Source organism: Furipterus horrens, unplaced genomic scaffold, assembly GCF_987537825.1.
Source record: "Furipterus horrens unplaced genomic scaffold, mFurHor1.1.pri manual_scaffold_4, whole genome shotgun sequence".
Lineage (NCBI taxonomy): Eukaryota > Metazoa > Chordata > Mammalia > Chiroptera > Furipteridae > Furipterus > Furipterus horrens.
Window position 1 is genome coordinate 193,155,491 of NW_028327174.1, and position 27,236 is coordinate 193,182,726.

General features: G+C 39.2%; 1 protein-coding gene across 1 annotated transcript in view; it reads right to left on the minus strand.

The window, feature by feature from the left end:
• The window catches only part of MEGF9 (multiple EGF like domains 9), a 92,678-nt gene extending 66,611 nt beyond the window's left edge, over nt 1–26,067 (minus strand). The window contains exons 1-2 of the mRNA XM_090274640.1: nt 25,234–26,067; nt 20,247–20,252 (exon numbers count right to left, since the gene is read on the minus strand). Of these exons, the coding sequence (XP_090130766.1) occupies nt 20,247–20,252; nt 25,234–25,846 (619 nt within the window). The 5' untranslated portion in view covers nt 25,847–26,067. The remainder of the gene's footprint in view (nt 1–20,246; nt 20,253–25,233) is intronic.
• Nucleotides 26,068–27,236: the final 1,169 nt, after the last annotated feature.

Here is a 27,236-nt window from a genome sequence, read left to right on the forward strand (position 1 = left end):
GAGTAGAGAAGGAAGAAAATTGGGTAAAGGAGGAATGCTTGAGGCTTTAATCCTATCTAGTATTTCATTTCAAAGTGAAAAAAAAAAATCCAAAGCAAATGTGGGAGAAAATTCAGATATTACAAAGGTGAGTTGTAGGTATACATTGAATGCTCACTAGTTTCTATACTTTTTTGGAAGCTTGATATATTTCATAATTTTTTACAAGATATAAGTTTCTCCCCGTTAACATTTCTCACTAGTAAATATTATCTTACCCAGCCGTTTACTATGGTTACTTATCTACCTGTCCTACCTAGGTTCAAGAAGAACAGGTTTTACATCTGGCTTGTTCCTGAATGCATCCTCACCCCTCCCCAAAATACACATACATGGCTCAGATACCAGGTTAGACAATATAGAGGCCATGCTTAAGCTGAGTGATAGTTACCTGAAGCAATAAAATGGAAAAACAGAAACTTTGCCTGGGGTATCCAAGAGTATGGCCTCAAAATAAAACTACCCTCAAAGTCTGAAAAAATGAAACAAAGAAAAGAAAACAGCACAGTATTAGAAGCAGAACTAAATCAGGTGTATTAAAAGCTTTAAAAGAAAAGATACATATATAAGGGCATGAATTTATTCATCCACTCAGCAAATATATATTAGCTTAATAAGTGCCAGACATTGTATTAGGTGCTGAGGATGCAGCAGTAAATAACATACACCAAAATTCTTGCCCTCAAGTCCCTTATATCTTGGCCGGGGGAAAGACACGGTAAGTGACTTAAGCTAAATATCTAGCATGTTAGGAGATAGTTAAATGGTAAAGGAGAAAAGCCATGCAGGGAAGGAAACCATGGGGTAAGAGGAAGAGGAGGGACTATATGTGTGTGCGTTGGGGAGTGCAATTTTAGAGAAGATGGACAACAGAAGCCTATAGTAAGTATATGCAAGAGTTTTCCTTGTACATGTTCTTTACATGTGCTTCTGGGCAAGGTATGGGGATTTAAAGGGCCCAAAGCAACATTCTGTTGAATAATTCTATGAATAAATAAATGAGTGAATGAATATGACTAGAAATGGGGAGAAAAATATCAAGAAATGAAAACAGAAAATCCAATTTTTTCTCTGAGGTTATTAGAGAAAAGGTTCTTGGTAAAGCACATGATTATTAATTCAACCATTCAACAAATTAGTATTGTACCAAAAATGGGTAGTATAATTTCTACATGCTATGCCGGAGATACAACGATGTGGAAGAAAGACATGGTCCCTACCCTCATGAGAGCCATATAGCAGAGAGAAAAACAAAGAAACAATATAATGTGATAAGTACTAAAATGGAAACATGCACACCATGTTTTGGGAAAATATGGTGTGCATGTTTGCACAGGAAGAAACAAGTAAAACTTTCCAGAGGAACGAATCTAAACTGGGACACAAAACATGAGAAGTTTAGCCAAACTAAGAGTAGAGGGGAAGAATATTTCAAATGCAAGGGGGTAGCGTGTGAATGACATGGAGGTAAGACAGAGCATAGTACCATAAAGAACTGAATCAAGTTCATTTTGGCTCTGGCATAGAGTAGGAGGCCGGAGTGGTGACAAGCGAAGGACTTCCTTAAGGGCACTTGGGTAGTGATGGAGAAATTTTACACAAGACAGAATGACATGATCACATCTACATTTTAGAAAGATAACTGACTGTAGTGTAAAGAATGGACTAGAAAAGAATGAAGGCAAGGAGACTGTTTAGGAGCCTGCCAAGAGCATGTGTTTGTTACTAAGACAACAGGATATTTATTGTTACCTGGGCCAGGTGGTATGCTCATGTCCTTAAAACTTGTTTTTCTATTGTAGCAAAAACAAATCATGTACCAATGAATTATCACTGTCTCTTCTCTGGAAGGTAGGAAATCAAAGACCCCAATAAAACCCATAAAAATGCTATTACAGCTGTGCTTTATAACCACCTACAGTCATTATGCTGTTCCCTAAAAGAGCATCTTCACTATATATTATGTCACTATCTGATAACAATTTTCATCCTTTCCCTTCCCAAAACAATTTTTCTGCCCATTTTAACAGCTTCTGAGACAGTGAGATCCACTGGTAAGAGACAAGTACAGCTTTTCAGCTGAATAAACAAAGACAGACAATGAGGGCAATGTGGCAAAATGAGTCTGCCCACTCAGATATTTTCCAAAGTAGGAGTTCATGCCCAGCTTCCTCGGTTGGAAAGCTCAGGGGAATAAACATTCCAGATAAACCAATATCAAAGACATATTTCATCAGCACTATCATTTCTGCTAATTGTTCAGTAGACAGTATACAAAACTTTAGGGAAATTATGAGGTCCAAAAGGCTTAAAATTTTTCAAATGGTAATGAAAAAGGCAGGTACACTGGGGTATTTTCTTGACAACCCTAGACCTGACATATTAAAACAATTTTACTCCCTGACAGAGACCAGCAAAGCAATGAGCTTTCATCAGTGCCCTTAGAACTCATACTGTATATATCAAGTGTATATTTTAAAACTTGTGGTTTTAGTCAAAGATAGAACCACTCAAAATGAAAATTATTTGTTTGTTAAGGTATACTTTAAAAGACTAATGTTTTTTATTAACTATATAACAGATGTACAGTGTTTGATTTGGGTGATGCAATGTTTGAGGCAGCTTCTCTATCCTCTTTTTCATTCCGTATGAACAGGACATTCCTAACCAGGTCTGTTCAGACACCCAGGGTGCCAGTGAATGGTAGTGCAGACTCGTCAGTGGCCAAGCAACCAATATCCTGGAATTTGCAAAGAACTTTTTATAATGAAAAGTTACACTATCAATAGACCATTTGCCTGACTTGTTTTCATAGTTGAAACTGACCCTCTGCTGGAGACCAAAATTTCCCCTGTATTAGGCCTCAAGGCATACACTGGCTTAAAATTAGGATAGGACAGATGAGGAGGAAAGTATTTTAAAATTCTAAGACAACAAAAGATGGAAGAAATTAGGTGATCAAAGAGAAGAATGTTCTTATTATAAAAATAATGTGGGTCACAGACATTTTAAAAGAAATATAAATAGTTTCTTGAATTCAATAAATATTTATGAAATGAGCATAGTTCAAATGACAAATTTCAGCTCAAGTTGTCTACAGTTTATATGACCATTGACAAATTATTTCTTTGAGTCAGTTTACTCACATGTGGAAACTGGATATTAATCAATAACCAACCCTACCCAAACAATGCAAGGAGTCCTTATATTGCTACTTTTCATCCTCAGTTGAGCTATACAAAGTATTTAGCAGTGTCAGAAACAACAAGAAAGCTACCAATTTTCATTACCTCTCCCAAAAAATAATCAAGTCTCTCAATTTTTTTTAAAGAAAAGATTTTCCCCCTAATCATAAAGAAAGCATTTTGCTGATTCTGTATTTGATGATGATAAGAAATTGCTCAATTTGTTTTCGTTTAGGTATGATAACAGCATTGTGGCTATTTAAGAAAAATAGGAGAAGTCTTGTGTTTTAGATACACATTCTGAAATATTCATAGACAAAGTGATGTCTGGAATTTATGTCAAAATAATACAGGAGCAGGTAAATGGATGGAGGAATGGATGAGGCAGGATTGGCACCGATGGTGGTCCCAGTGGGTGGTAGGTGTGAGAGAAGTCATTACACTATTCTGTTAACTTTTGTATATTTTCAAATTTTTCCATAATAAAAATAATTTTAAGTGTCCTATGTTACTTCCACAGGTATATTTTCTCAAGTTTTTGTTTGTGATAGCAAAGTCATTCACTGATCCCCTGAACAAGAGGTCAGATTTTAAATATGTATGCTAGGCAAAAGCTCTTCACCAAGCTTAATGTGAATAAGGTCGGTCAGTTTAAATGCATTTTAACAAAACTTCCTGAAAGTTTGGAGAACAGATGAATTGCTATTTTAAAGACAATTTTAACAGCTAACATTTATTGAATTCTCTCCCTGTGCTTTCACTGTTTTAAGTGGTTTAGCAACATTTTATCATAACAGTACCCATGGCACCATGAAATAGACTGACGGAAAGGTAAGAGATACAGTGGGGATTTAAATGCAGACTTTAGAGCCTATACTTTTAATCACCAATGACTGGATTCTTCGAGGCTCAACAATGCTGGTTTGAGTAGTATTGGAAAGCATTAAGAGAAGAGAGGGAAAAAACTACTTTAGACTCAAAATATATATATGCATTGCCTGTGAGAAGAAGTATATTTGGTAGGGTAGGGAATGGAAAAGATTTGAAGTTAGGTAGATCAAATATTGAATTATAGCTAGTACCATTCATCATTACATGACCTTGACTAAATTAAACACCTCTCTTAGTACAGTTTAATATTCTCACCATAGAAACAAGAATAACAAACTGACAATTACGTGAGGTGAAGGATACGTTAACTAACCTTAATTGGGGTAAACATTTTGCAATGTATATGTGTATCAAATTATCACAGTGTACATCTTAAATTTTCTCAGTGTTATCTGTCAATTATATGACAATAAAGCTGGAGGGAAAAACCTCTCTTATCCTTGGTTTCCTTCCTCATACTGTGAAGGTTTGAGGTAAGGATAGAAAGTGAAAGTGTAATCTAATACATAAGTATCCTAAAGCATTTACATATAACTACATCCTTCCATCAGACTGTAAATGCCTACATCATTCACCCTTCTATCCTCAGCTCCCAGCACAGTACCTGGCACACAAGAGGCACTTAGGTTTGTTTAGTCTAAAAGCAGATCCATTAAGAGCTCCAGCATCAATTGCTGGCTTTATTTGTCAAGTCTGTGTGTTATACCAACAAACAAAATAGGTTTCAAATGTTTGCTTAATAAGAGAGGACAGAAGGCTAATTCATATCCCCCTCCTATTCTTACATTATCTTAGCATGTAAGCCCTTTAACCCAAAATTAATGCTGGAAAAAAAAATTTAAACAGAGAGTCAGTGCCCTCTAATTATCTTTGCTGGGGACCATTTACTCTTTCAGGAGTGCACTGTAGTCTCCAGACTAATCTAAAACACAAACCTTACCATGTCACTTGTGGCTTATACTCCTTCGTTGCTTTTAGAATAAATTTCTGAGCATGACATATAAAGCACCTCATTATTTCACAACTGCTAAAAACGCCAGCTTCACATTTCACCATTCCCTGCTCCACCCTCACACACCCTCTCCTTGCCTATTTGAGCCACTCAGGCCTTCAGTCCCTGAACAGGTCATGCACGTGCTTCCGTACCTCTGTACTTTTTCACATGCTGTTCCCTTTTCCTAGAGTGACCTTCCCCCTCCTCCACCTCAAGACTCAGCTCAGAGAAAACCTCCTCCAGAAAGCCTTCTCTGACATTATCCTGCTCCCCCCCCAAAAAGAGTCTGGGTGAGGAGCCCCCTCTTTGCTCTTGGAGTATGTGTATACCACTGTGGTGGAACTTATCATTCTGTAGTCTAATTTTCTGTACCCTCCACTATTTTGCCAAGCACAGAAACCATCTTATTTGTCTCTGCAGCATCTCTCTAAGCAGCACTAACTACCTAGCAAGTTTATTAACAAAGATTTGATAAACAAATAAAGGAACCCTATTTTGTTAACATGGAAAGCCCACTGTAAAGTTATTGACATAGTCTTTTCCTTACTACTTAAAAAAAATGAATGCAAAATCTTAAGCTGAACCATATTACCAAAACACAGTTGACGGCCAGTTCGAACATAGCAAGACAAAATAATACCAAGTGAAAAGAGGATCTGAAATCTTGTCTGGTTGAAAAAAAAAAAGAAGAAAAGAGGAATAAAAGAAGACTAATTAAGCAATAAGGAAATAGAATAATAGCTTCCTGACACTTGTGGCTTTAGTCCTTGAAGACTATTTAATCACTAATTTTAAGTGTGTGTATTTCTAATTGAGTGATCTATAATATGATTATCAACTAAAAGAAATAAACAAAGGTAATTTCCCATTTTCTGATAACTGTTATAAGTCCTGTTGTTAACAAGTAAGGTCATCCACTAAAAGAAATAATTCTCTAAAACAGTAAGTTTACATAAACATACTTTTGCAACAAATGTCTGGAGCCCATTTGGAATTTGTCAACAGAAATTTTATGCAGAAGTCAAGCAATGATTAAAATACACACAAAAGTACTAAGTGGCTAAGTTTTTGTAGCAACTCGGTATCATTATTTGATATTGTCTCTGTTTCTGACAAAATTGAGTGTCATCTTTTATAATGACTGAAATGGTCCTAAGTTTTTGGAATTATACAATTTGCCCTTAAATGCCATCCTACCTAATGTATAAAATTACTTATCTGACTCATAGCAGATATCTGTCTTCTCTTTTGGAAACCAATCCACTGTACAGATCAATTAAGCTAACAAAAAAATGAAAGGGAAATTAAAATAAACGGTCATAGTCGTACGTGAAGATCTGCTTTGGTCTTTCAGGTAAAGTACATACTTTCTACTACAAATCCAAGGAATTAAAGGAAAAGCAACAAGGGCAGTAAACAAACCTATGGTATGGGCAGAAAAATAATGACTACAAATCAGAAAAGAGAGAGGAGGTGGCAGAAGAAAAAAGATGCTTTAAAATTAACAACAGTGGTTAGAAAGATATAATAGAGCACATTTAACTCAATCTACTTTTAGCATGTTAATTTACCATGATAGGAAGAGCTTCAAAAATAAGATAGATTTGGTTTTGAATCTCATCTAACTAGTACTTCCCAGCTATGTGACTATTGGGCAAACAATTTACCCTCACCTCAGATTCAGGTTCTCTGTAATAATAGGGTAACACTACTAATTCACAGATTAGAGACAGTGAAGAATCAAAAAGAATGGAAGTAGTGAAAGAACAAAGATATTCAAAATATAATACTGCAAAGAACAGCTAACACTTAGAAGGCCTACTTATGCCAGGCATTCTAAGTACTTCATTTAATCCTTAACATAACCCTGTGAGGTAGATGCTATTATTATGCCCATTTTATAGATGAGAAAATCGAGGCACAGCCCAAGGTCACACAGTTATTCGTCGTCGGCAGCCGTCCGTCTCGAGAGACGATGGTGTAGCTTCTTAAGAGTCTATCTGCACCGCCGAGAATGGTTGTGCAGTCCGACTCGGGAGTGACACGGTATCTGTCTCCTCCCGTGTTGAATCGACATCTTGCGATGACGCTGGAGTGTCCTCTCCAGTGAAGCTGAAGCTACAGAGCCTGGGCAGGGTGATATGGAGGGTCTGCTGTTGCCCATGCAGCAGACCCCCCCTCTCTTCGCAGCTGAAGGGTCCAAGGGAAAGACGGAGTCAATACAGCTTGGCTTCAGGTGCGCCGCAGGAGTTGCCGGTGTTGACTACAACGTCGAACCGCCTTAGGGACTCCGGCTCCAGATTTTCTGTCGGGGTTTACTCCCTTAGCCTTTCCCCTGAAGAGGTATGCCGCAAGGCAGCGGAGGTTTTTTGGAGTCAGAGTTTTCCTTCTCTGATGTGCCCTGACTGGAAGATCGAACCAGCGACACTTAGCTCGCAGGCCGACGCTCAATCCACTGAGCCAAACCAGCCAGGGGTAACACAGTTATTAAGTGGTAGAGAAAATGATTCAAATCCAGGCAGCCTGGCTCCAGAAATAATTGTTATCACTAATATAATAATAATTCTTTAGTTTACTTGAACAAAAGTTCTTTTTCAGATTGACCTAACTGTGCTATGTTCCCTCGAAAAAGCTAACCTCCAAAGGCTACAGTACGTCTGATCTACAGTACATTTCTGCTACTCTACTGCTTTTGTACAAATAATTTCACAATTATGGGCTTTCATTTCCTCATTTCTCTAAAGTAAAATACTGTTGCCCTAGGTTATTATACTTTTTAAAACAAGATACAAGATAGTTTATCCAGCTGTCTTTTCTTCCAGGAATAGATGTAATCTCAGGATATATCTGGTTATACAAAAGCAGACAATAAAAACAGGTTTTATGTCAAGCAGGTATGGTATTTTAGGCCATTTTTGTGGCTAGTGATTATGGTGATAGGTCTGGGAAAGAATTTCAAATTTCCAAATTGCCCTTTTCTGATTATGCTTCTGGATAGGAGGAAGAGATAACCAGAGAGGAACAAGACAGGTTCTGGCCTCTAACTGTAATACGCAGTCTAGTTGGAAAATACCATATAGTTCTTTGAATCTGCCATTCATAATCAAAGGTCTTTCTGACCATATCATTCTCAGAAATAAATCATTTACTATTTAAGAGTATTCATTTATTCAATAAGTATTTACTGAGGTCCTACCAGATACTAGGAATTAATCAAGGTGCTGGGCATATAGTGGGGGTGGGCGTGGGGGTGGGGGGGAATCCCTGCCTTTATGGAACTTACATTCTAAGAGTGGTGGGTGGAGAGGATTTATGTTCAGTTCAACTATTTATTGAGTACTTACTATGTGCTGAACACCATCCTAGGCAGATGTTAGAATATAGTACAAACATCAATAAGACAGTCAATAAGCTACTTGAGAACAAAGTATAGAGGAGTTAGTTACATAAACTAATACTTTAAAACAAGAATTCTTTAAAAGCATGTAATCAAAAAAGATAATATGTACAGTAATATTATAATATATAAGGTACAATAGTATAAGAGGCTGCATGGATGTTTTTCAAGGACAAATAAGTTTGTCAGGTGAAAGAAAGGGATGTGGTAGACATCTGTGTCATTCTTTTTGGCAGCTTAGTGTCATAATCTAATTCTCTACTGTTTCAGAATTTCTTCCTATGTGAGGAAATTCTCAATCTTTTAAGCTTTGCTATCCTACCACAAAAGTTCAGAATGCCAGATTTCTCCCCTCTTGCCTTGCCTACCTCCAGAGCATGGATGGACAAATGATTGAGGCTCTAACAATCACATGCACCCTCACCTGGCTTGGAATTAGAAACGAATGATTCAAAGCAGTGAGCACGAGGCTCTAGGGGCAGAGGGCAGATGGCTGCAGTGTATTAAAATGCAGCATCGGTACACAATGTTTACAGCTATAGCCTCTAATGTTCGGTGGTGGTATCAGTGGCATATTCAGTGGAATTCTCTGGCATACAACAGGGCATTATGTCTAGCTCCATGTACTGAATTTTGTTCCCCAGGAGATTCTGTGAACTCTTCGGTATCCTTTTAATAAATTCCATTTCTGTTACTTACTTTTAAGGCCCCTATTAAAACTGAAGAGAAGGGAATCCCAGGCAGAGGGAACAGCATAAGCAAAGTAACTAGAGGCCAGTTAGCCTAGTGATTAAGAGAGGAAGCTTTGAGATTAGATAGACCTGAATTTGAATCAAGGTTCTACATTTTACTAGCTATGAAACCTTGCTCAATGTATTGTATTTAAACTCTCAAAGCCTCAATTTCTGCTTAGTAAGTGGGGATAAAAATACATATTTCTTGTTAGGTTCTTGGAGAATTAAACGAGGTCATGATACTTCATTTAAAGCTCTTAGTATCTGACAAAGATTATTTCTTCACTAATAATAATAAGCATAGTATTTGTGGGGAAATATAAAAAATTTGTGCTGGATTTTAGAGCATAAGGAGAGGGGGTGGTAGGAAATTATTACAGAGAGATTATGAAGACACTTCAAGTCATCTTCAGAAACGTAAGATTTATGGGCTGGAATCACTTATGTGATTAAATAGGAGAGTTATATTAAAGTATAATTATCACATTAAATTATTAACTAGGAGAATTATATGACCAGGTTTTGCACAGTGTATGTATTCTCCACAGCTGTAGTTGTATAGTTCAAACTGACTACTGCCCTTGCATACTTGCCGAATGTTATTGTTGAGTCCTGATGCCATACAAACTGAAGTTATATAATTCTGTCTAATAAACAAAAATTCTCCACGACTGTGTATATCATCTGTTAACATCTATTCTGCAACTGGATCAGAAAGAAGTAGTAGCTGGGTCTATACTTAAAATAATAGTTTCTACTTTGTCTGATCTTTGAGAAATGAGGGAAGTTTATAAAATGAGGGGCGGGGAGGAATGCATCCTCAGATAACTGGCAGAACTATGAATTACATTCACTAGTCTGAGATTCTTCTATGATTTTTTGTAAAATCAAATATCACCTGCTACTTTTCACAACATATTGTCTTGCATCAGCATCTTGATCTAAGAGTTCCTATTAATTTAAAGATGAAAGGTTTTATTGTCAAGTCAAAAACAATCAATACTACCATTTTGAAGTGTCAGGTATTTCTTGCCAAATGCTAATAAGCATTACAGTCTCTGTTAGCACCAATCCTTCTGGCACTGAATAGACAACCTCATAGTTACTGTTCAGTTCTGTTTTACATACATCACAGTTGTCTACCTATTTACTCTCAGCTAATTTCCACTATTATCGCCTCTCCCCATCTCCAATCCACACCCATATCTACCTACCTGTGAGAAACACACTTTGATCTAATTTTGATTTTCACAGTAGCTACTGAAATCAAATCTGAGTCACTGTGTAATTCAGAATGAGTGCTTAGAAGGGCAATGTATGGGCTTGCTGGGGTGGTTAGGAAAGGCAATAAAAACAGAACCCTAAATGTGCTCTGTATCACTGACTGCTGAATTCCGTTTTCAGCTACTCCCATCTGCTTTGGCAGTGCAGCAAGCACAGTTTAGTCAAAAGAAAAAAAGGGAACAGACTTTTAAGTCAGACAGAACTGAATTTAAGTTCTAGGTCAACACTCAAGAACCCTATTAGGTTGGTACTATTATAGTCAGGTTACAGACGATGATGGTATAGAAGCCAAGGGAGACTATGTGACTTGCAATGTGTATGTGCATGTTGTATCTGGTAGGCCCTCAAAAATGTCAATGTGTAACCAATATAAAATTGAGTGGTCATGTCTTTCTATAGGCCAGTCTTATTTTCACTTTACTGGGTCACTTGTGGCTCAGGCCTTATACCTACAAAACATCCCAGAGGAGTATATATCTGCCAGAACTGGACAATGGCTATTTCAGGGAGTCCTATCTTTGCATTTGCTTTTTGAAAACAGCTTCCATTTAATCTCATTCTGAGCAGTACAATTACTGTTGTATCTGCAACATGTCACAGGATAATTCTGGCTTCACCTGGACCACTCTGACAGAATAGGATGTGGTCAAGCTGATTGGTCCTACCTGTTAGAAAGGATGACCTGTAACAATGTGCAAGTCTTCCTGATTACCAATGCGTTGCCAGTCCACAGACTATTTCAAGAAAGCTCATAAATTTATTAATCTAGAATTGACAAAGTTTCCTCTGTTATTTTTCAAACACTGTGAATAAATAATAAAATCTATTAATAATGATAGCTAACTTTGAGTGTTTACTATGTGCTGATTATTAACTACTTCTGAAATGTTTTACGTGCCTTAATAATTTAATCCTCTCTCAATAACATTATGGTTTGTTATTGTTTTGATTTGAAAGTTATAGCCTTTTCTTCACAAATTTCAGAGAACAGAGATCATTGTGTAAAACAGATACCAGTTTCCTGAAGGCTAGAGCCATACTTTGGCATATTCTTTAGCCCAGCATCGAGGCCTTTTTTGGCAATGTATGACCTAGGCAGAAGGGTACCTTGACTTCTCTCATCACAGAATTGAAAACACTAAATGCCTGGCTTGGTTCCAGACTGCTTTGGGCTTTCAGGGCCCACTTGAACCCAAGAAATAGCATGATTGTGCTGGAACAGATACAAGAAAAATAATCACTAGTTTGGTTCTGCCAAGAAGTACCAAGTCTCAAGTAAAGCATCGTATGAAGTCTGAGATTTCTATCCCAAACAGATTTATATTCTTTTTGGTGACATGACAAATAATTTAAATGTGGTTAATTTTTTTCCCATTTTAATCTGTTATATACTTGACTTCATAAGAATACTAAACCCAACCCACATCGCTGTTTTCATAACAAATAAGTGATCTCATTTATTGCTGTGAGAAATGAAGCAATGTATGCAGTAATAAAATATTAAACTCAGTCAGTGATTAAAAAGCTAAAGTTTTTCTGTAACTATTAAGAGGCACCTAATATAGTAACTTGAACATAGTAAGTACCCAAAGTTGATCATTTAAGTTATAGTAATAGAACCAAGAGTACTACTTTCAACTTCATTTGAAAAGTGTCCCATTTCACAGCATTAAAAGATTTGAAATATATTAAAAATCTATATTGGAAATATATTATATTAAAGAGCAATTTCAAAGCAATACATTCATACATAATTATCTCAATGGTAGGGAGGGGGATAAAATAAGTATTGATATAAAAAATTCTATAGTTACCACTAAAATGTTAACTTTATATCTGGGTTCATTATTGTCTTTATACTTCTTTGTATTTTCTAAAATGAACATATATTATTTTATAATCATAAAAATATTAAGTAGAACCCATTCTAAAGAGCTCAAAAATAATATTAAAGACCTATAAAAGCACAACTTATTTATTTTATGAGTTTAATATGAGATAAGGATTATTTTATTTTCTCAAGGTAGTACAAGAAGAAAAATAATACTGAAGGATCCCCAATCTTTGAAAAACACCATAATATATAATTGTGTATAAACTACATAAATATGCTAACTATGAAATAGCATAAAAATATTTTAGCATAAAGAAGTCACCTATAAATGCATGTTTGCTTCTTTGTTGTGTTTAATCAAAAGCTACATAAGCTGTGTAATTAGGAAAGAATACCAGAAAACAGTTTGAATTCTATAAAGCCCACCATTAATTTACATGTGTAGCTTACCAAAAAACTTGGGAGACTGGAAATAAATAACAAGCTTCACTTTATAGTCAGAGAAACTAAGTCACAGAGCCATTAAAAAATGTGCTGAAGAACTCATGAAGTGAACGGAAATAAAGACTGGAATTTAGTTCTTCTGACTGCTATTCCACAGATTAGCTAGACTGTTCAACTCTGCCTTCATGGACAAGTTGGAGCAACAAGCTCACTCAAAAACTAAAACCAGTTGAACAGGATAGGTTTGCAGGCAATATACCAACAATGCAGTATAATAATACCCAACAGCTAGATTGCTTTGTGTTTTTGGTACACTTTATAACTACTCATTAACCCACACAACCTCAGTGGTTGGTGGGGCCATATTGTGAGTGCAGTTCATATAGAATGGATGAATCAAAAGACGCTGTAGGATTATAATGAATATGAAGGCAAATGAGAAATCTATGGCAGAAAAAGCTCAATGCCTTCCTCTAATCAAGCCTCAATAAAAAATAAAACAAGATAAACATGTTGGAACACTACGCATCCCCTCTTATCCCCCATTATTTCCACTAACCCTTCCCAAGCTGCCATTACATTCCTATAAGTGACAGATAGGACTGAAGATAATTTAAAAGCTACTCAATGCATCCTATTTCCTTCAGAGATGCCAACATCCAAACTTTCCCTAGAATATTTTAAAGGAATTTCACCTTTAAAGACCATTTACAAAATTAAAATGGTCAGAGAGAATATATTCTCCTTATACTTAACAATGCTACTACTAACCTCTTCTTTTTGCTCACATACATCAAATAAAAACACTAGATTTTTAAAAATATGTAATAAAAACCTAACAAGATCCCTGATAATATACCTGTTTCTAGGAAGCATGCAAGACTAAAACAAAAGTTTTCAAAATCAGTCTAAAACTTACTAAATAATGGTCATTTAACATTTCTCTAGCCAGGTTGAAAACATTCCTACTCCTTATCATTTTCCCTGTGACTAATCAGAATACATTCCTTTTTCCAATCGAATAAATTTCCCTTTCCCTCAGAACTTAGCTGTCTCCCTGGCAAGGATATCATAGAACAGCTGTTATATTACCAGTGTAAAAGCAATCCTATCTGATTTAATTGCAAAACATAAGGACAGATAAACAAACTTTTGAGAGCTCTATACCTTTAAAGGAAAATCTAATCAAAGATCTTCTAATGGTAGGGGGGAAGGGGAAAGGTGGGAAAAGAAGGGGAAGGGTCTATCTAGTCAAGGAACGAGTATAAATGACCCACGGACATAGACAACTAAATGGGGATTGACTGTGGGAGAGGGGGGAGGTAGGTGGGGCAGGAAAGAGCAATCGGGGGAAAAAATGGGACAACTGTAAAAGAAAAACAATTTTTTAAAAAAGATCTTCTATTAGTAAAGGCTGTGGACAATGCCATAAATTCAAATTTTGCACAATTTAAACATGAACTATTTTAATAAGCTATTCTAATTAAATTTAAGTCATGTTTTAAATTCCTGAAACAGAGTAAAATGGATTTTAAAAATCAGCTCTGTTTTCAGTCTCTTCTAAGATCTTAAACCTCCTCAAAGGTACCAAATCTTAGACATGTCATCCCTACCATATGTTTAAGATTTGTCAGGCCTCAGGAAAGTTTCCTTTCTTAGGTATTATCTTCAGCAATCTCCTTTCTTCAGAACCACAGCTCACTGAGACTTAAGCAACTATCTCTGATGCAAATCAAAATTGCTAAGGCAATGACAGAAATTATAGTTAAGTAGCCCTAGGTAATAATACCTAACATGAGCTCAAGTAATTAAAGGCTTACCGACCTTGTAACAACATTTTTTTCATTTTATTTATTTACTTTTATAATTATAAATTAAAATTGGGTATATTCATTGGAAAATTCAGAAAAACACAAAGGCAATTATTGTTTTGATTTTTTTAAGTATATTTTATTGCTTATGCTATTACAATTGTCCCAATTTTCCCTCTTTGCCCCCTTCCACCCAGCAACCCCCACTCCCTCAGGCAATCCCCCCAACATTGTTCACATCCATCGGTCATGCATATAAGTTCTTTGGCTACTCCATTTCCTACACTGTACTGTATATCCCCATGGCTATTCTGTAACTACCTATTTGTACTTCTAAATCCCCTCACCTCTTCACCCATTCCCCCACACCCCCTCCCATCTGGCAACCATCAAAACACTCTCCATATCCATGATGCTATCTCTGTTCTTCTTGTTTAGTTTATTTTTAGATTCGATTGTTGGTCATTTGTATTTTATGATATTTATTGTTCATAGTTTTGATGTTCTTTTTCTTAAATAAGTCTCTTTAACATTTCATATAATAAGGTTTGGTGATGATGAACTTCTTTAGTTTTTTCTTATCTGGGAAGCTCTTTATCTGCCCTTCCATTCTAAATGATAGTTTTACTGGATAGAGCAGTCTTGACTGTAGGTCCCTGCTTTTCATAACTTCGAATATTTCTTGCCAATCCCTTCTAGCCTACAGAGTTTCTTTTGAAAAATCAGCTGACAAGTCTTAGGGGAACTCCCCAACAGGTAACTAACTTCTTTTCTCTTGCTGCCTTTAAGATTCTCTCTTTATCTTAAATCTTTGGCATTTTAGTTATGACATGTCTTGGAGTAGGCCTCTTTGTGTCCATCTTGTCTGGGACTTTCTGTGCTTCCTGGACTTGCATATCTATTTCCTTCACCAAATTGGGGATGTTTTCTTTCCCTACTTTTTCAAACAGATTTCCAATTTCTTGCTTTTTCTCTCCTCTTTCTGGTACCCCTATGATGTGAATGTTGGACCTCTTGAAGTTGTCCCATAGGCTGCTTATACTATCCTCATTTTCTGAATTCCTTTTTCTTCTTGTTATTCTGATTGGTTGTTTTTTGCTTCCTTATGTTCCAAAGCATTGATTTGATTCTTAGCTTCATCCACTCTACTATTGCTTCCCTATAAACTGTTGTTTATTTCAATTAGTATATCCTTTGTTTCTGACTGGATCTTTTTTATGCTGCTGAGGTCCTCACTCAGTTCCTTGAGCATCTTTATAACCAGTGTTTTGAACTTTGCATCTGATAAATTGCTTATCTCCATTTAGCTCTTTTTCAGGAGTTTTGATCTGTTTTTTCACTTGGGCAATGTCTCTTTTGTCTCCTCATTTTGGCAGCCTCCCTGTGTTTGTTTCTATGTATTAAGTAGATCTGCTTTGACTCCATGTCTTGGTAGTGTGTGGGCTGGAGACCTAGGAAACCACCAGAGTGGGGCCACCAGCTTCACTGCTTTGTGGCTCGGTGTGGGAGGAGGGCTCAGAGAGGGGACATGCTGCTGCCTGGCTTCTGGAGGTTTGCCCAGAACTCACCCTGTTGGCAGTCACTTCACTTAATCCCTGTATGTGACTGGCGCCCTTCCAGCTGTTTCCCTGGTGCTGAATCCCAGAGTAGGTGGGTTTACTTATGTTCTAAGATCATGCAGACCCTTTAAGCAGAGTATCCTGAAAATCTGACAGTTTCTTTTGCCACCCCAACCCCCACTGGTTTTTACAGTCAGAAGTTATAGGATTTATCTTCCCAGCACTGGAACCCTGAGCTGTGTGGTCTGGCCTGGGGCTGGGATTGTACGCTCCCCAGGTATCCCTCCTGATTTTCATCCACCACACATGAATGTGAGACCGCCCATTCCACGACCTCTACACACTGCACGGTGTGTCCCCGCCTCTTCGCATATCTCCATGTATCAGCCCCTCCTACCCATCTGGATGAATGTGACTCCTTTAAATCCCTGTCTTACTTCCATAAAGTTTGACTTTCTGACAGTTCTGGGTGTTATTTGTTTTTGAGATTTAGTTGTAATTCTTTGTGTGGTTGTGCGAGGAGTCAAAGCGTGTCTACCTACACCTCCATCTTGACCAGAAGTCTCTAATGTAAGTATTTTAATGCCTGCATAATGGTTCATAAATTACTACACTTTCTTTATCATAGAAATGTAGAGTACAAGAATTTCTATTTCAAAAATATTTACTCAAAGAAACCAGCATATAAACCATATGAGAACTGAGCTATTTAAAGTATGGGTGGTGATGTGGGGGTGACAGTTGGGGGTGAAGGGCCCAGAAGTAACCCACTCGGCTTCCACAGTCCTATACTGCCTCCCAAACACATCCAAGGAACCCTAAGTCCCAAAATAATACAGTTTAGAAACCGTCAATCCTCTCACTCTCTCATTTTACAGATGAAATTACTTGCCCAAGATCACAGAACTGGTGAAAAAAACTGAGAAATAACTTAAGGTTCCATATCTTACAGACAAGTGCTCAGCTTTTCCAACTTAGCAACTCTTTCTACAAAAGTCATCAGGTGTTTGTCTATTACTGTTCTTCCTTTAGCTTAAAAAAAAAAAAAATAGAAGGGATAAAGTTATGTAACAAAAAATAAACAAATAATGTGATTTGCTAGATTTCAAGGACTCCTACTTGCCATAAGTAATACAGGGGAAATGAAAAGGAAAATTTCATTTCTAAACTAAGGGAAAAGACCATGAGATTACATTATTTTCCTTAAGAATACACTGCAACTGTAGTATAGCAACAAACCTTTCCTTCTTTTCTTACTCATTCAATCATCAAATATTTATTAAGAACCTATTTTAGGCTGAACACTGGGGATAAAATTGTGAAAACAAACAGAAGTCCCTGCCCTTATGGACTTTATAAACCTGATAGGTGTAAGCAAGCTACTCTACATTTCTAAATCTGAGTATTTTCCATCCATAAGGTTAGGATAATAATATTTAACTACTGCATTTTCTAAGAATTAAATAATATGAAATATGTTTTTTAAAATCCTGGTAAGTAGGCATGTAATATGTCTCAAGTAATATTAATTACCTTTCCTGCCGAAGTGTTAAGTTATATTAAGTCAGAAATGAGAGGTGAGAGTACCATGTCTCTTTGTTACTGGCACACTGATTTGAGGCAATACAACTAAAATAATGTTAAGATAATTCCAAAAACTTCATACACTAGGAAAGAAGTAAATCATATTTCAATACGAAGAAGTGAGATGTACATGAGCCCTCCCAATCAAGTTCTGTAGTTCATCTTTGTTATCTCTATCAGCATTTTTTTTTAATCCTCACTCAAAGATATATTTTATTGATTTTTTTATTTATTTATTTTTTTAGAGAAAGAGGAAGGGAAAGAAGGATTTAAGAGGAGAGAGACAGACAGACAGACATCGATGTGAGAGAGAAACATCCATCTGTTGCCTCCCAGACGTGTCTCACCTGGGGATCAAACACACAATGTGGGTATAAGCCCTCAGCCAGAACCAAACCCACAACCTTTTGGTGAACGGGAGATGCTCTAACCAACTGAGCCACCTGACCAGAGCACCATTTGCTTTCAATGAATACTGGGCTCTTTCCATAAGATTCAGCCCCATATAGTGTCTAGGAAAGAAAATATAAAGTAAGCAATCCTCTTTTCCGAATACTATTTTTCCATCCTGTAAATATGGGTAGCTAAAACAGTCAAAGATTTACATTCAATGAAATAAATTTAAAAGACAACAGTTTGAAATACAAGATATCAAATGTGAAACCCACCCAAAACCTATAAAGATGTTGTCAATATTCACCAATAAAAGTATCAACAGAGGACAGAACCTAAGCCTTTATTTGTTTATATAATGCCCAGAAATTAACAAAATATGGATGTCAAAGTCTTGGAGATTCTAAGAGCACCTTGTAAACTGTAAAACACTGCACACTTGTTCATTATTAGAAGCACTCTGTTCATTATTAACTTTAATAAGACTTCTACAGGGGAAATTCTGTCATTCAAAAGATCAAACATTTGTTTCTCAACCAATTAAACCCTTTATACTGCTATGCAGTCCCAATCCACCTACCCCAAAAACACAGCTTACATTATTCGCGAATAGAAAAGGAAATTTGCTACTTACTCAAAGTATGTGATTTTTTAAAATTGAGACAGATAACTTCTGTTATGATAGTTTTTTCTGTTTTGTTCCTCAGGAAAATGGTGGGGGGAGAAGCTCAACAATAAAGAAAATCCCAGAGCAAAAACAAAATCTTTTCTCACATTTTTTAAATCTTTTTTTTCTTTCAAAAAGAGAGAGTTAATACCCTGTCCTGCATATTGTACAAATGATGACATTTTCTTATCAAGTGGGTTTAATAATCTAAATGAAATAGACTGAAAACAAATTCAAAGGAAAAAAGTCAAAGTTACAGAGAAAGACAGGTTTTGTTCTGAGTGCAAAGTGTTCAACCCTGTACACCCTGTTACCAGGACATCTTCAAGGACCTTTTGTTCCTCTAAAAAGACTTCTTGGAAGAATTGGGCTTTGAGGAGGCACTGAAGAAGGACAAAGTGGTAAATTGTTAAATAGGATAATTTGGTTCCTTAAGTAACATGAAAGAATGGATGAGGCTAAGAATAAGAGTGAGAGAAATATACAAGAGTTTAAAGTGAAAAAATGAGCAACGGAGACAAAAGAAATATATTTTTTAAAGAAAGATCTTTTTTAATGAAGAAAAAGTAATAGGGAAAGATTTCTCCTGACAATAACAATGATCTATAGAACAGTGGCATTACCAGAGGAATTATTTTGACACAAACTTATCAAATGTACTTAGATACATCTAAAAGGATAACTATTTTGAGTAAACCTTTACTGTGATCAAAATATATATGTATCCAGACATAATCTTTATCTCTTTCATCACAAATTTTAAAAATCTCCCTTCAAAGTTACCAGTATAATTAGGGTAGTTGTTTCTAGTGAAAAACAGATAAACCAAAATGTATTCTTGAAAAAAGATTAAGTGACCACAGAAAAGGTGTCTCAACAAAATCTCAACAATAGTAATAAACGTTTTTATATCATATCTAAAGAAAACAAACAAAAATCAAGATCAAGACAAACAGAAATTAAAGCTATTTATAACTGAAAATATCATCTCTGTCTTTCACCCAAACACAATCTTATATTTCTATTCTCTTCTGATCTATTAAGTGCCCTAGAGCAGTAATCTCTCTACCCATAATTTACCCATCAGTAAAAAACAGCACTTAATACTTTTCTTCCATTTTTTTATAGGGGTGCCAGGACGTCTGGAAGTTAATAGATACTTGTTTAGAAATGCTGAGATGAAAGTAATGCACACTTTAATTTTATGGTTCTTTTAAAAATCAAGATAAAAAGACCTAGTTAGATCATATCAATGTGTAAATTTTCAACTAGCCAGAAGGCTTCCTGGAGACATAACTCAGAAAAATTGAAATTAATGTTCTGGAATTTAACTACTCTGCTCTAGAAACTAATCAGACTAGGGAATTTCTACAGAAAGCTAGGAATTTTGGCAAGGAATAAGATACAGTGAATTTGCAAAGTCCCTGGACCTGGTCCTAAAAAGACTACAGTCAAACTTTTCTCTATCACAGACCATATTAGAGCCAAATCAAAGGAAGAACTAGAGCTATAATTTAAAATCACAGTTGTAAAACACTGTAAAAGAGAAAATTTGAAAAGGTGAATGAATAGTGCACAATGGAATGAAGGGAATAAATGCCAAAGAAGAACAGAAATTTTTTCAGATTAATATCCAAGACCCAATAATTATAGTAAAATAGTTTCCTTCTCTTCTCTACTATGTAACTACTTCTTTAAATGCCAATAATACAGATCCTGGAACCAGAATTACTGGGTTTGAATCCAGGCTCTGCCACAGCTGAGCTTCTCTGAACTTCAGTTTCCTTATCTATACAATGAGAATAGTAATAACTTGATTATAGCTAATTGTTGTGAAAATTAAAAATTCATACATGTGAAGCAGTTAGAACATTGCCTTTAACACAGTCAGTGCTACATGTGTTTGCAATTATTATTACAGTGGTCCACAATCCCTCAGACCTGATGCTAAATACCAGAAGCTCCAAAATCCAAATTTTTTTCTGTAATTCATTTTGCAGCAAAACCTGAGCTGAACAAATGCAAGGCTATTTATAGTCCTTATTTATCCGACTCAGTGTGAATATATATGCATTTTGCTGCAAATATTTTCATGTGTTTGAGTGTGCTGTCCCAATCTTAACTGTGGTATATTTATTAACTTCCTAAAACCTGAAAAGTTCTAAATCGTGAAACACATCCAGCCCCACATGGGTAAGATTATGGACCTACATTACCTTTGAAGCCTGAATAATTTCTCTTTCCTTAAAGTGAATGCCATATGCCATATTCTTAATTAACTACAAGCAAATAAGACCGTGAACTTAGCAGCAGCTAATTTTAGGATGAAGAAAACATTTCTCAGTACAGTGAGGTGGATCCTGCATTCCCAGAACATTCCTTTCAAGTAAAATCCATTCATAATATTTTATGTACGGAGCACAGTAGTTAGATTTTTGAACTCTAAATTTAGCACTTGCTTAAACAAAGCCTATTCTCTTAACAGAGATTACAAATAAATGATTAAGGCTCTTTGAGGGGCCTTAATGTGTCCTGAATCATGCATACCAAATCGTTACAGAATTTAAGAGCTGGCAGAGACCCTTGAGAACTGATCTAAACAATTACTCCTTTCCTTCCAAACTGTTTAACATCCATAAATTTATTCTTCCCTATGAGGTAAGAATAACCTGCTCTAACTTGTCCTTAGACTCTGTCTATAGGAACACCCTGTAGGTGAATATGAATAAACTGGGTGGGGTACACCGACAGACCTGGGATCTAAAAGGATGGCTTGAACCTAGCATAATAAATCTTACATGTTTGACAAATCTCTCAGCTTATACTTTAAAAAATAAGAAGAATTTCCAAATCTAGAATGAAGGAAGACTCATCTACTACATGTTTAAAAAAAAAAAAAGAAAGACGACTATCTTAATGGACTCGATCAGTCAACAACATAGTGTGGCTGCCAGAAAAGCTACTCTGATTAGAAAGAACTACATCAGCAGTAGTCTAGCATCCAGAAAGAACGAGGTAACTGTCCTCTCAGCTACAGCTAGCTGGAGCACATCTGGAGTATTAATGTCAACTCTGTGTTCCACACTTTGGGAGAGACACATAAAGACTGAAAAAGCCCAGAAGAAGGATGACCAGGATAGTGAGGAAATTTGAAACCATGTCACATAAAGAACAGTTGAGGGAGCTGAAGGTATTTAGTCCAGACTCAGAGGGAACATGATCAGTATCCCCAAATCCCTGAAGAACTGCCATGACACAGAGAGCAGACTTATTCTGCATGGCCCCAAAGGGCAGAACCAGGACCAGTCTGTGTTAACTACAGAGAGAAATACTTCAGCTAAGTCTATGAAAGTATTTCCTAAAAGGTAGAGCCACGTAAAGAGGTAGTGGTAATGTTCTATCTGGCCCTAAAGGTACATATTTTTTTCTCCTGTAGTTCCCCATTCAACTGTGGCTGCCACAATCAGAGAGGCAGAAAGCACAGGATTCTTTTTTCTTGCATCTGCATTAGAACCTTAACAGCTGACAGTAAGTACTCTGTCCAATAGATGCATTAAAGGCCCAAAACTTTAAAAATCCAACATTTGTCATCACCTCAGTCTCTTACTGCCAATATAACTATTATTCTGTAGTATCACAGCCTCTCCCTTCACCTTCCTTAAAATGTCCTACCCAGCAAACCGATGAGCCAAATGTTTTGCCAGGTCTGCGGGAGGAAAGTGCCTGCTAGCTGGGCAATTAGTTTCAGTTTGCGATCAGTGTCCCTGTAAATAAAAGAGGGCCCTAATTGAGGGGCAGGCAAGAGCTCTCAGCAAGACCTTCACAAAAGAAATTCTTATTAATTCAAAGAGCAGCTAGAAGACCCATCCCATCACATAATATATTATCAAAGGTACTCAGTCCTTAGAGGAGCATTAAAATAAAACACCCTGTACAACCATCTTCCCAAATGCTGAGAATCCAACTTCGCAAGTCAAACTACGTCTTCTACTTCAGGTAGAGGTTTTCCTTGTGTCAAAGAGATATGTTTACTGTTTGAAGTAAACTAGAACCCAAGTTCAGATAAAAAGGTCACACTTGATTATATCATTATAAAGCTAAGATGGCCTATTAATGTGCTGAGAACTAGACAGAGGCAATCCATAGTGAATTCACAGAAAAGTACTAACTACAGAAAATTTAAGACACAGAGTTACCAAAGTCGGGCACCCTCCTAACACTTTGTAACCCAAAGACCACTACAGACATAGGTATATGTTAGTCCATGAAAAGCCTCGAAAAGTTCGGGTTGCAAATATAATCAATCCAGCTTTACTTTATCTAAAATTCATTTGGAGTGTATGAAACTCCAGCCAAACCATTAGAGAATGAAATATGTACATTATGGACTCAAAAGAACACATTCTTCTCTGTTCTTCTTAAAGTGAAGTGCAGAAGCAATCTAAGTGTCCATCATAACAGATTGGTTAAATTATGATACAGTCCTACAACAAAAATGCAACTGTTAAAAAAAAATAGTAAGGTAGACCTTAGCTACTAACGTGGGGAAGGGGGGAAGCCCATGATACATAGTTAAGTGAATATAGCAAGTTGCAAAACAATATATATAGAATTATTTCATGCTGAGTTTTTAAAAACCTGTGTGTATGTTCACATATGCCCAGAAAAAATGTCTGAAAAGAGATTAAACTGCTAACAGTAGTAACCTCTAGGGACTGACTGGAACCTAGAGGAAGTAAAGGAGTGACTTTCACTTCTTCCTTTGAGGACTTCTGGTTGTTTGTAGCTTTTTTTTTTTTTTTTTTTTGCCAGTAATGGTTACTTTGTGATTTAAAAATAACAACATAAAAATAATAAAAGTAAAACAACATCAATTACCCAGACTTATTTATCATATACTAACCATTCAGTAAGTGACCTTGCTACTTAAATGCTACTGTGTGCTTCAAATTCCAGAACGCCTAATTCATCCTTTTTCTATTATATTTTGCTAAAACAAATCAAAATCACCACAAGTCCCTACTAGGTTCTTCAAATGTTTTCTATCCCAGAAAAAACAAAACACCTAGTCATATACAGTCTTCACAACAATCCTATGAGGTAAGTGCTATTACTATTTTCATTTCAGAGACGAAGAAAGGTTAAGAGACCTGCCCAAGATTATACAGTTAATAAGGGGCAGAGCTGGGATTCAAACCTAAGAGCAGGCTCCAGAGTCCACACTCTCAACCACTCTGCTTCCTGTCTCTCAGTAATACCTCAGTCTCTCCACACAAGGCCAAAAAAGGTCACAGTCAAAACCCAGTTACAAGAGATGCAAACCCAGCTTTGTATGAGTGCATGATCTGCCTTCCTACTAATGACAATGCCAAGCTGGAACCCAAGATTCAAGACTGTGGAGACTAATAACCCTGTGGAGAAAGTCTCTGCAAACTCAATTACAGTCCAAAGTCCAAACTTGACTCCACAGCAGATCACTGAACCCAAGAATTAGGTCAGAGATCCATTAATGTTAAGTACATCTCCGCAAATGGTTTGGACAGGGCGGATTTTATTTGTTTCGTTCCAAGCCCATTTCAGATCGAAAAAGGGAGAGAATGGAAGTCGTCTCTGACGTCAACCAGCAGGAAGAAGAACCTTATTTTTTTTTTTATGTGGACTCAAACATAAATTGGCATTTATCAGCATCAGCAAAATTTAACATTCTAGCTTAAGAGAGAAAAAAAGGGAGGGGGGAACATCCCTGCTTAAATCGTCAATTTGTCCAAAGATATTGACCTTGTCATTGAGGGACCGGGGGAAAAAAATGGTGCAAGGAAGGGATTTAACCTAATTTATAAGTGTGCTCAACCTAGATACACACCTGTCCCAAATGACCGAGTGAATCCACTTACTGCCGGGGAAACACGGATTACAACGTCTCTTTTTTTCGTTTGGCCTCAAGTGGTCTGAACTACTGTTTGTAAACGAAATGCTTTCCGTGTCCCTTCCACCTGTCACATGTCCATCTGATATTTACATAAACAAGGAGAACCGAGCCGGGAACGGGAGCTCGGGGAGGAATCCCTGCCTCTCGGCTTTGACCCGTTGGTTGAAGGAGGTGATGGGCTGGCTCTCCAACTCCCCCCAGTAACCCCAGCGGAGGGGCCGGCGAGCGAGCCGAGCCCAAAAGTTTGTGCCCCTCGTGGGTGTTGACAAAGGCCAGAAAGCCCCGACTGGAGGGGGTGCGATGCCTCCCACGCAGCAGCTCCCTCCGCCAGGAGGTACAGCCCGGGGGGCACAAAAGACTTTCCAGATTGGGGGGTGGGGTGGGGGTGGGAAGCAGGCTAGCTGAGACAAGACACGGTCCGGTCTCGCCAAGAGCCCGATCCTAGGGGCCAGGGGCTGGGGTAAGGGTGGGCAGCCGCTGGGACTCACCTGGGGGAGGCGGTGAGGGGGCCTCGGTGGCAGGTGGGGTGGGCGGGACGCTGCTGCTGCTGCCGCTGCTGCTGCTGCGGCTGTCGGGGAGAACGGGGGTCGGGGTCAGCGGCGTAGTGGGCGGCGGAACGGTGGTCGCTACCGGGGTGGTCGGCGCCGGGCCAGTGGCCCTCGCCACGGTGGTGGGCGCAGGTCTGGTCGCCGCCCGAGGGGTGGTGGGAGTGCGATCCACCGCCGGAGGGGTGGTCGACGAGGGGCCGAGCGGCGCTTGAAAGGTGGTCAGAGCGGGTCCGGCCGTCGCCCGAGGAGGGGTGGTCTCCGGGGATGGAGCTGAAGAGGATGCGGTCAGGGGTCGGTGGACGGTAGTGCGCGGAGGTCCGGTCTTCGGGGCCTGGGTCGTGGGAGCCGTCGCCTTAGAGAAAGGGGGAGTGGGCTCGCCTTCCGGCCACGGGCTCGGCGACGCGTCCACCTGCCCCGCGGCCCCGCTGCCACCGGTGACATTCCCCGCCGCGGTTGCTGAGGCGGCAGCGGCGGCGGCGGCGGCGCAGCACAACAGGGCGAGGCCGCCCAGGCTCGGCAGGCTCCTCATGGCGCGCTCGACTCCGCCATTCATTCATTCAGTCAGTCGGCCGGTCAGTCATCTTCTCCTCCCTGCAGTGGGACCAGGGAATCCGCCGCAGCCGTCACCGCCACCACTACCGCCACCGGGCGCACCATCGCCACCTCCCTCTGACAGGCGGCCGGCCCCGCGGGCGGGCCCCAGCACCAAGGGAACGACCCGGCCGAGCGCGGACAGCCCGCCCTCTCCGATTGGCAGCTTCTCCCGACCAATGGGAAGCCACGCTGGCCCACGTGACCCAGTCGCTCTCCGGCCTCTTTGTAGCAGCTCAGGCCAATCAGAGGGCGTCAAGGGGACGGGGCGGTGCTAAAGCAGGAGGAGGGTGGTGCGCGCCCTGCTCCAGTGGATCCGGCTCGCTGCAGCCCGGGCTTTGTCTACCCAAGAAGCGGGGCGCGGGCCTCGGGCACCGGACGCCGCGGAGCAGACAAAGGACGCGCCCCGCGCGGCAGACACCGAGCCAAGTCGTCTGCTCCATTGAGCAGCGAGCACGACCCGGGGCGGGAAGTAGGCTCTCGGGAGCTTCCCCGCCCTCTTAAACAATGGGGCGCCAGCGCCGCACCCGGGTGGGGATTGGGCTGGAACCCCCGCGATGTTTAGGGCGACGGCAGCAAGGATGTAGAGTTCAGCATTGCCTCTGCTGCCCAAAGGAGTTTGATCTCTGCCCTGCGAGGTCCGCGCTGCCATGCCCATTTCAGAGATTGGGGTACTGAGGGCACTATTGAACTAAGACCCACGCCCTCCCCAGGCACCTGCTGTGGGCCAGGCTCTGCGCCAGGCAGGACAGGGTGTCTAGAGACCCATCAGGAGCGAAAGGTGCAAGCTTCCTAATTTGGGGAGACAGGCTCACATGCACTTTACCCGAAACCCCGAGGAAAATAGGACCCAACGGATGAAACCTCGGCCCCTTGTCGCCTGCTGAGTGGTTTAGCGGCCGGAGCGCAGTTTTCTCACCTCTAAATAGAGGATGTTACACACCTAACCCACCCGCACTTCACCCTGCCCTCCACACACAGAGCCGTTGTGAGCATAATGTTCTGAAAGGGCTTACCCAGTGCCCGGCCCCCAGGAAGCCCGTATTAATGCTGACGACTCTCAGTGTGCTGTGCTAAGACAAGCCGCCCGAGAGCCTGCCTATTGCAAGGATTGGGGTGGGGTGAGTCTGGTGGCAGAACTTGACCCGGGGTGACACTGAACCCGGTGAGGTTGGAATTCTGGCGCACGGCCTCGCCCCATCCGCCCCAGATCCAGGGCTTGCTCAGGCGCTGCAGCCTGGGCTCAGCAGCTTTCAGAGGGAGCCAGGCGGGGCGGGTTTGTCATCTGACAGGGCTTAATCCCAGCCCCACCGCCAACCCCATTCCTGGCCCCCGCTGTGTGATGCTTGCCT